General features: G+C 43.0%; 1 protein-coding gene across 1 annotated transcript in view; it reads left to right on the plus strand.

The window, feature by feature from the left end:
• LOC126278889 (putative transcription factor SOX-15) overlaps positions 1-9,827 on the plus strand; it is a 347,579-nt gene extending 337,752 nt beyond the window's left edge. Inside the window, exons 3-4 of the mRNA XM_049979164.1 lie at positions 9,383-9,516; positions 9,819-9,827. Of these exons, the coding sequence (XP_049835121.1) occupies positions 9,383-9,516; positions 9,819-9,827 (143 nt within the window). The remainder of the gene's footprint in view (positions 1-9,382; positions 9,517-9,818) is intronic.
• Positions 9,828-11,392: the final 1,565 nt, after the last annotated feature.

The raw sequence follows: 11,392 nt of genomic DNA on the forward strand, positions 1-11,392 counted from the left end.
GTATATTTTGGTCGTCCTGTCTCTATTGTTTGTTTTTATATGTTCTGTGCTGGAAATTGCCATAAAGTACTACGTTTTTGGAAATTAATATAAAATTTTATTCTACACGTTAGTTACCACTGCAGCGCTACACATTTACGTGGAAAATTCTTCAACTCTAACAGATGCGTTCTATGGATGGACACGGTTGCTTATCTATGAACAGTCTTACACTCTTACACTGTTCACTATAAACCGTTTCCAGTGTTTAATCAAAAACAGTGTTAACAATAACAAAACAATAATAGCACGATGCATGGCAAAACTCGTCAAAGTATGAATGCATCAGATCTCTCATGGAAAATTATTTGAGTTACATAAACATTTTGTTAAATTAAGGACACTAAATATGCAGGGCAGTTCCTACAAGCCTTTGCCGACCCTTAGTCACGGCTGCGTCATTACTTTTGTTTCGGGAGACTTCACATTCACTGTTGGCCTTTAGGTTGAATAAAACCATTAGCACAGATAATTTGCATAATATCGCAACCACTTTGCCGTTTCAGAATTTAAAAACGCAAAAAAGACAACACTGCTCATGAATTGTTGTACGAACAGACAGGAAAAGAAAAAAAGGAGGCGAAAACTCGACAGCGTTCATTCAGCTCGTTGTGTGTAATTACTCGCTTTCGCGAACTAGGGCACTTGTGACGTGGAACTGGTTACTCGAAACTCTGATTTACAATCGCATGATTTTCACAAAACGCTTCGCATATTGCTCGATTTGTTCGCTGGTGCTTTTTGACAGGTACGTTACTAATTCTCCGTTTAAAAAAATGGAATTTACCTGACAAATCAAGAATGATAAGCTGCTCACTTTAACTCCTTTTTGGTTTCCTGGTCTCGCTATCACTCAACGCACATAAAATCCATTATTCGGTTGACAATGTAAGGGTATTTTCATTACATTAAATGTTTTCCGTGGATACCGCGGAGAGAAATATCTGAGATGTGGTAAGGCGACAAGGATTTCCATTTTATTTAAGCACAATAAAATAATAACTTTAGGAAATAATGTATATTACAGTGATAAAATTAATTATATTATAATCAAACACATTAATTTTAAGAGTGCGAAGGAAAGTACTTTGTAATGGAATAGAAGAAGATACTGATTAGGAACTTATTTTTCCATATTTCGCAGCTTGAAACGTGACTATTCAATACACTGGAGATATGAATTTAAAAAAAAAAAACGCCTTCAATCACAATTTTTCGTGTTTTATTAAGTACACGATGCATTTCGGACCCTGTGAGTCCATCATCTGGTGTAATTAGTCTTAATACATGCTTTATTTTTTTTTTCTTGAATGAGGTAAAGTGCAACTTCCAAGTAATCGAAGACAAGCGTTTTTAACGTTTTAGCAACAAAGTACGTTCTTTTCTCGATCGTTTTCGTACGTATCACTTCATTCAAAAGGCACTTTCGCATACACATGTTTGTAAACACTTCACAGATGTGAGAAAAGAATGTTTGCTGGTGCTGAAACGTTAAAAACGCTTTTCTTAGATTATTTGGAATATTCATTTCGCCTCATTCAAGAGAAAAAATAAAGCATGTATTAAGACGAATTACACCTGATGATGGACCAATAGGGTCCGAAATGCATCGTGTACTTAATAAAACACGAAAAATTGTGACTGAAGGTGTTTTTTTAATCCATACCTCCGAAAACTCATTTAAGTCAGTCGGAAAAGCCATTACATAATCCACAAGATATTTAATATGCTTCGGCAGATCGTTGAGTACGTCTTTACTCATGCATATCACTGTTTCACGTACTAACGTATAATTCTTGAATTCCTTGTACGTATTGTTTCTGGTCTTAGTAACACGATTTTTTAAACATTTGTATGTTCGGTGCTATAAAGACTATTAATGAATACATGTATTTTGAAATAGCTGTTAACTTTGAGAAGTTAACCATGGTTTGGGGCCACAGTCATGTAAACTTTTTAATGTGAATTTCGTCATTTGATTATATATATCGTTTACTCTGCTAGCTATACACTCATGATTTCAGCATTTAGACATTTTCCAGTACTACAATGTTGGTCATGAGAAGACTTCTACAAGCGTAGTAATCGTCTAAATATACACTCCTGGAAATGGAAAAAAGAACACATTGACACCGGTGTGTCAGACCCACCATACTTGCTCCGGACACTGCGAGAGGGTTGTACAAGCAATGATCACACGCATGGCACAGCGGACACACCAGGAACCGCGGTGTTGGCCGTCGAATGGCGCTAGCTGCGCAGCATTTGTGCACCGCCGCCGTCAGTGTCAGCCAGTTTGCAGTGGCATACGGAGCTCCATCGCAGTCTTTAACACTGGTAGCATGCCGCGACAGCGTGGACGTGAACCGTATGTGCAGTTGACGGACTTTGAGCGAGGGCGTATAGTGGGCATGCGGGAGGCCGGGTGGACGTACCGCCGAATTGCTCAACACGTGGGGCGTGAGGTCTCCACAGTACATCGATGTTGTCGCCAGTGGTCGGCGGAAGGTGCACGTGCCCGTCGACCTGGGACCGGACCGCAGCGACGCACGGATCCACGCCAAGACCGTAGGATCCTACGCAGTGCCGTAGGGGACCGCACCGCCACTTCCCAGCAAATTAGGGACACTGTTGCTCCTGGGGGTATCGGCGAGGACCATTCGCAACCGTCTCCATGAAGCTGGGCTACGGTCCCGCACACCGTTAGGCCGTCTTCCGCTCACGCCCCAACATCGTGCAGCCCGCCTCCAGTGGTGTCGCGACAGGCGTGAGTGGAGGGACGAATGGAGACGTGTCGTCTTCAGCGATGAGAGTCGCTTCTGCCTTGGTGCCAATGATGGTCGTATGCGTGTTTGGCGCCGTGCAGGTGAGCGCCACAATCAGGACTGCATACGACCGAGGCACACAGGGCCAACACCCGGCATCATGGTGTGGGGAGCGATCTCCTACACTGGCCGTACACCTCAGGTGATCGTCGAGGGGACACTGAATAGTGCACGGTACATCCAAACCGTCATCGAACCCATCGTTCTACCATTCCTAGACCGGCAAGGGAACTTGCTGTTCAAACAGGACAATGCACGTCCGCATGTATCCCGTGCCACCCAACGTGCTCTAGAAGGTGTAAGTCAACTACCCTGGCCAGCAAGATCTCCGGATCTGTCCCCCATTAAGCATGTTTGGGACTGGATGAAGCGTTGTCTCACGCGGTCTGCACGTCCAGCACGAACGCTGGTCCAACTGAGGCGCCAGGTGGAAATGGCATGGCAAGCCGTTCCACAGGACTACATCCAGCATCTCTACGATCGTCTCCATGGGAGAATAGCAGCGTGCGTTGCTGCGAAAGGTGGATATACACTGTACTAGTGCCGACATTGTGCATGCTCTGTTGCCTGTGTCTATGTGCCTGTGGTTCTGTCAGTGTGATCATGTGATGTATCTGACCCCAGGAATGTGTCAATAAAGTTTCCCCTTCCTGGGACAATGAATTCACGGTGTTCTTATTTCAATTTCCAGGAGTGTATTAAACTTGATTATATAATACGGTTGTCACAGCACAGAAACGAGGGGAGACGCTTTGTGAATATGTTCTCGTTTTTATAGTACGACGCCTGGATTATATATCCAAGTTTAATATATTTCGACGATAACTTCGTTTATAGGAGTGTGATCATGCCCTACACAGTGGTACTAGAAACTGGCCAAAGATCGAAATCTTGGTTGGACAGGATCTATACAGTTGAATGGCGGGACTTTCATTTAAAAAGCTGTCGATTTTGTTTTGACGTCTCTAGAAGACTTTCCGCTCTAATACAGAGTGACTCAGAAGTTGCACACAAGTTGAAGGATTTGATAGAGGCGTCGGACCAGAACTACTTCGAGATTGCCGACTTGGAAGTAAACCTGAGCCATTGAAAGCTTTAAAATGTCAGGAACAACAAGGGTGATCAATGCACCCACGTCTTAATTTCAGCAAAGATAAACGGAGAAAAGAGAAAGAGGCGTCCCGATCCAGCACCTGGGACGTGTGTGGCGTCGTGTGGTCACTTCTCCCCCCTCATCTGACGATTCTGGATTTTTAATTTTTTTTATTTTTTCATATATTGAAAGCCTCTTGCACATGATAACAGTTCCCGACGAAGCAACACTTTTTGCTGGGATTTGATGAGATTCGGGCCATGCTCGATGTTCTTGGAAGTGTGCTCCAGAATTTTATACCAAGATGTGGTGATCACCGTTTTGGACATCTTCCTTAATGTACAACGTGGTTGAATGAGAGTACATTGTCTTTGCTGAACATATGGCGTGTATTCATTAATTGCTCTGGTGTTCCTTGCTTACCAAAGCTTGAGTTCCTGTTCCTTCAACAGCTCCCGCATGTTGTGCACAACATTTTGAATCACCCAGTACAATTTTGTAACAGGATTTTCTGGTCTGAAAATTTTTTCCTGCAAGTTCTTCTTCAGCAGAAAATGATATCGTAACTCAATTATGTGCGTAAATATGCAGTATACACTAACTTCGTCATTTTTAAGCTATCTATGGCTGTAATCACATATACTGCAAATGTAGCAGAACTCAGGCTCTTGTTGATTCTAGGACGTAGGCTTTGGAGTAAAGCTTTTCATTCGTAGTCTCAAAGACCGCACACGACTTACGTCTTATATTTAATTGTTTGGCTAGACTGTTTTTGTAACTTGCGAATATTATGAGAAATACGAAATTGTTTGCGTTCAATGATAAAACATTTGTCTTGAACGATTTGTATTATCTGCAAAAAGGACGAAATTTCTCTCTTTAGGCATTACACGTGGAGGATCATTTAAGTTTAAGTGAACTAAAAGAAACACAAACAAAAAAATCCCGCGTTACACCATTGCTTCGGATTTTGTGTGCCTATTGCTACGATACTACATGTAACTGGTAAACGTTACTTACTGTCATGCAGATAAGAGATAAATCATGATTGCGCTATGTGTACTGTTCCACAATATATTAACCTTTCGATAAGAACACTGAGGTTCACTCAATCAAAAGTGTTAACTAAGTAACAGAATAATAGGTTCTGTTTGATGGACTCTAGTATATTATCTACTAAGATAAATACATCTACTAAGATAAATACAGTCTTGATAATCCTTTCTTAATTCCAAACCGTTCGCAGTGATAATATTTTTCTTCATTAGGTGTCTGTAACTTCTATTGTACATGACTTCTGTTTCTTTATTGCGCTGGCGATAGCGAGATGCATCGGTAAACTTTTAGGTTTGTTTTATCTACTTATCCTGAAGTGGCCACCAACAGCATTTTTAAGTCTGTATGGGGAAAGATCACTGCAAAAAGATTTATAGGTTTCAAGAGACTTGCCAAATGGCATACGATTCGTTCTTAAGTTTTCTCCGGTGAATCACGGCAATATGGCGCCTAAAATAAAAATCCACTGGAAAATTTAAGTTACCAGTATAAGAACCATGACGGGGGCCACAGATTTTAGCATCTGACTGCGTTAAAAATGGCCAAGTGCGAGTATGACCCGCGGTCTGAGGGTACAATGCAGAGTTAGTTGTGTATATAAGACACCTCATTCGTACCGGTAATCGACAGTATAGATGATTTTTGCCTGTTATCGACGTTGATACTGGTAACATTTTAAATCTGAAGTAGGATAACAAGCGACAACAACTTTTTTCCCAGTGAAAGAGTTACAAATTAACAACGTTCTAATTTTTTTCTTTACTTATACTGTGGAACTTTGCTTCTTCCAAATTTATGGTACTAGGTCAACGGGAAGTAAGCTATCCTGTAGGCTTTAATGAGAGAGTTTGCGAGTATCAGTATGTGTGACATAAATGGCGGTATCTTTTGACTGTGCCGGCCGATGTGGCCGAGCGGTTCTAGGCGCAGTCTGGAACCGCGAGACCACTACGGTCGCAGGTTCGAATCCTGCCTCGGGCATGGACGTGTGTGATGTCCGTAGGTTAGTTAGGTTTAAGTAGTTCTAGGTTTTAGGGGACTGATGACCTCAGACGTTAAGTCTCATAGTGCTCAGAGCCATTTGAACCATTTGATTGCGTTGACTTATGAGCTTCCCTTTTTTACACCTACAAGGAACGGTAGACCATAGTATGTGACATAAATTTCAACTTGATAAATTGGCCCGTTACTGCGGAAAAAGTGTTTTAGCAATAGGACAGACAGACAGATGTACAGACAAAAATCTGATCCTATAACGGTTCATTTTTAACGAATTGGGTACGGAACGCTAAAAATGTTCCGCTGCGACGGTTGCCGTTCATAAAATAGTTAAACAAGAAATGATTAATCAAAAAGTTTCTTTCATTTTCACGCGGAGGTTGAAAAAAAAATCCTGAAGATACAGTGAGAATACTTCCACATCAATCCACCATGTTAAAGGATCGATTAATCAATCAACTAAAATCAAAATATATTCTTTCAGTGAAATAATAGGCACAGCGCTTAGTAGAAATGACTTCCTAAGAGTCTTGGAAAAATGTCAGTGTAGAGCGGTAGCCACTTTTCACTCACTCCGTATAGGAATGAAATGGTAAAGATTAGGGCTAATACTGATGCGAAGTACCCTCTGTCGTTCACTGTATCGTGATCTGCAGAGTGTGATTGTAGTTGTAGTTGTAGACAGGGAGGTTCACGCACCTATGTCAAATGTGCAGCCTAGGCCACCATACGTAGACGTCTGGTTCTCGTCATTCTACGCGAGGAGATATGTGGAACAATCTGTACGCAAGACGCTTAGGTGGCGATGCACCTCAGATGCATGATCTTAACGTAGGTGTAACGCGACATGCTAGGATGCCGTATGCGTTGAAAGAATGAAGTTGTGTCGAGTTAGCGTGAACGGCAGCAGATGACCCGCTGCAACTGGCCCAACGGCGACGCAGAACACATCCGGGAGCGCTGAATGGCAGCGGCTTCGACCCCCGCTGCAAATCAGAGGCCCAAGCTGCCGTGTGCTGTTTTCCCCACACTAGCTGCTCCATTGACAACACTGTCTTCACTCAGTGTACGCAGTTGCTGCGCCCAGTCACGTTAACTGCGAGATCCGCAGCTGCTATCGTTTGCAGCTACAGCAGCTCAAACAGGTGCCAACAGTTCTCGTCCGGTGGCCGACAGTATTTCCGTTTCTTGCACTGATTCCCAGTTTAAGCAGTGTAAGCATCTCTGCAATACTTTTGTATGGACCAAACTGACCAGTTACAGTCCCTTCAGGTCGTATTTATTAGTGTCTTTTATGTGATGTCTTTCAGAATTGCAGTAAGCTTCTCGAGAAATATCCCAAATCATCAAAGTTTTCCCTTTTTGCTCCCCACAATTGATTTTAGAAATTTTGTCCCACTTCCCATCGCTTTCTAGACTCATCCCAAGAGATTTAGTCAGTGGTACAGAACTTACAGGTTTGTCATTCGTTCTTGGAGTACAGGGCGCAGATATATGACAACGGAAAGAGAGATACAACGTTTCGCATTAAGAGTTGCTTCGTTTTCAAGACGTACTCTAGCCTCTAGTGGTGATAGGGAAATTGTAATGTCCTGTAATTTCTACATACTGTCGCATTGTGATGAAAACTGGTGTCCACTTAGAATCGAACACTGCCGATACTATGTTAATTCGTGTTAAATTCTTAATTGTGAGAAAAATAGAAAAATGTCCAAAACTTGATGACACTAAAAAGGGTACAACCAAAATGGAGTGAGGAGTACTCAGTTCATGTCAGTAAGGATTCTTTTTTAATGAGGATGAAACAGCTAAATGTCGCGCTCTAAGAGTTACTAATCAAGATGGACGCAAACTATCACGTGTAAACTTGTGTTCCAAGTTTTAGCTTTAAGTGAAAAATCTAGGAATGTACCACAACCCGCTACGTATCCCCCACTAGAGACCCCAAGGACTATACTAGATGGAAGGGAGGTAGCCCTAATAACAAGTACCCTTTCCAACGTACTTCTCAGTGGTTTGCAGATGATGGAGACGTAATGTTACGAATGATCGTTGACGTAACTTTACCACTTCTTACGTGCACTTATTCTTTATTGTTTCACATTTAAGATGAATCTTCAGCCATTGCTCGAAGTAGCCACTTTGTTTAATTGTGACAGAAATTCCATGCCGTTATGCAACTCTATTGTCAAGAAACGAATCGTTTTGTCTCCTAAATTGCTTATGCCCAGTGACCCATGTAGCACATCCATATCAGATATCTCTCGATACCGTAAATAAGTTGGTGACCTGTTTTCACGTAAACGAAGTAAAAATTAGTTCATAGAATATTGATCAACGTGTTTCCGTAATCTTATAAAACGACGTAGCTAAAAATTCATGTCAACAGTAGTTCCGGTGTATTTCAAATTCTTTGAAAGCACCGCTGAGAGTTTTTAGTTGTTTGCTCATCGAACGGCTCCAGAAACAACAACAGGATTTCAATTTTAAAGCATATTTATTTTATAATTTATTCTCAGACATACTGTACAATTTGCTCATTGCATTTATCTCACTATAAATTCCTGTTTTAGATAAAGAAAAGCCAGTTTCCATTTTAAAGAACTATAGTTGATGTCGGTATCTCTATTGCTGATAAGATGAGAATAAGTTGATCAATACATCATGAGTCCGTTGTGGCGATATGTCTAGGTGAAAATAGGTCACTAAAAGACATTTGAGGGGAAAAGAGTTACGTGTGACACCACGAACATTGAGAACGCGACGGGTTCTATCGTAAAACAAAGAGGTTTTGCTGTGCTCACAGTGTTCGTCCGTGGAAACGGCAAAGAACAGCTCGTTATCTTTATTATAGCTTTCTTTCCTTATTTTGTTAGGTGTAGCTGTCGTCAAGTAATCATGTGAGCGACGCGATAAGGCTAGGACATAAAACATGGCCGTACTAACCCCCAATTTGCAGGGAACACGACAAATGCTGACAGTGCATACATGTCTGGTCGGGGAAAAATGCCTGTCATATCAGCTGCCCCTGAGCCCTCGCGACTACCCGCGTGCCACGTTTTCTCCGGCCTGTCGAAAGCGCGCGTGTGAGCGGGTGCGCCGTTTCTGAAAGTCAGCCGCGGAGAAATTACTAAATAGCCTCTCGCTTTTAATGCGATTCAGTATACAAATTTGCCCGCAGAACTGGTTTACTCGCTTTAATTTACGGCCGTATAATTACTGCGCTATACGCTCAATTAGCAGACGTTATCTGAGAGGCCGGACCGTACGCGCCGGCCGCGCACGCCTACCTGCCTATCGGCCGCTAAGCGCATAACGAACGGCCTACAAACGCCAGCTAACCTCTGCCTTGTCTTCTCTTCTCTTACAGGTGAGTACCGCTGGCCGCGCAGCGCCGCCAACCATTACGCAAGTGGAAGTCGACGAGTAAGTACCACCACTGTCCTACATCATCTTCTTACTTATCTGCTGTCTCTTTACCATTTCGTCGACGAAGCGACGTCGGTATACGAGTCATTCGCAGTTTATTTCCTCTTCTTCCAATTTTCTGGAACTTGGCGAGGATCGTCTTTCTTAAAAACGGAGCAGTATGAGTACTGATTAAGGAAAGTCGACGATCTGCGCCGGATACTTTCTCTTTTACTCGGAGGTGTATAATGTGTTCAAACTATCCCATATCCTAACGGGAGGTACAACGGATCAGAACCAGAAAATGTTCGATGAACTTAGCCCAAATTCGGACACAAATACTTTTTGAGGTGAGGGCCATTCTCCCCTGTAATGGACATTTGTCTTTGTCACTACAGGAGGGGTAAATGTCGTTACTACTCATTCTTACACATACGAGGGTTCCCTTACTTCCGACAGATAGCGTAACTACAGAGCAGTTTCAAAATGGCGTCTGTAGGTGACGTATGTTACAAACAACGTGCCGTCATTGAATTTCTCACTGCAGAGAAAGAAACCGTGGGGAATATTCACAAAAGCTTGTGTGCAATGTCTACGGAGCACCTGCTATCGACAGAAGTACAATTAGTCGCTGGGCACGGAGGGTTAGGTCATCAGAAGGCGGTTCGACGGAGCTCCACGATTTTCAGCGGTCGGGGAGACCATCCACGGCTGTCACATCTGACACATTGTAGCGAGCTGATGTTGTCATTCGCGAGGACAGACGCATTACGACTCGGCGGTTGGTGCTGCACATGCCAATCGGCAAAGGAAGTGTGGGTACAATTATCCGCATAGGGTTGGACAGTATTACCCCATCCACTCTACAGCCCTGACCTAGCCCCCTCGGACTTCCACTTGCTTGATCCATCAAAGGATGCCATCCGTTGAAGACATTTTGAAGACGATGAGGAAATGATTCACACAGTGAAGTAATGGCTCCGTCACCAGGGCAAGGACTGGTACCGACAGGACATACACGCCCTTGTTTCGCGCTGGAGGAAGACCATAGAACGGGATGGAGCTTACGTGGAAAAATAGGGTGTGTAGATAAAATGCCATTCTTTCGTGTGTGTAATTCACTTATGTTAAATACAGAATTATTGAAGAAAAAAAAATGCGGTGAATTACTTTCGCCGGCCGCTGTGGCCTAGAGGTTCTAGTCGCTTCAGTCCGGAACCACGCGGCTGCTACGGTCGCAGGTTCGAGTCCTGCCTCGGGCATGGATGTGTGTGATGTCCTTAGGTTAGATAAGTTTGAGTTGTTCTAAATCTAGGTGACAGATGACCTCAGATGTTAAGTCCCCTAGTGCTTAGAGCCACTTTGAAAAAAAAAAATGGTTCAAATGGCTCTGAGCACTATGGGACTTAACTTCTGAGGTCATCAGTCCCCTAGAACTTAGAACTACTTAAACCTAACTAACCTAAGGGCATCACACACATCCATGCCCGAGGCAGGATTCGAACCTGCGACCGTAGCGATCGCGCGGTTCAAGACTGTGGCGCCTAGAACCGCTCGGCCACCCTGGCCGGCGCCACTTTGAACATTACTTTCTGGGAAACCCTCGCATTTCAGCCCTCCTTCTCAACAAATCACTTATCTTAAGAGCTATGAGCTCTTGTTCAGTAGAAGAGGCGTGTTTCACAGAAGCCAAGATGAACAAGTGCTCATAGCTGGGAAGATATGCGTTTTAGAGCCCATGTTTACTAGACTTTTTCATCTATATCTACATCTGCATCTACATCACCTTATCTACGAATGATCGTTCCTGTCGCATCCGTTCACCCTGGGACACCCTGTTCGTTTAATAGCGTGTTTTTATACTTTTGATCAGCATTACCAGCTGTGAGAATTAAGGGCGCCCTTCTTTCAAATATTCTGTAAATGTTACTCATTTTATTGCCAGATTCTGTACCTAAATCCTAATGGAAAA

The sequence above is a fragment of the Schistocerca gregaria genome, chromosome 6, assembly GCF_023897955.1.
Source record: "Schistocerca gregaria isolate iqSchGreg1 chromosome 6, iqSchGreg1.2, whole genome shotgun sequence".
Lineage (NCBI taxonomy): Eukaryota > Metazoa > Arthropoda > Insecta > Orthoptera > Acrididae > Schistocerca > Schistocerca gregaria.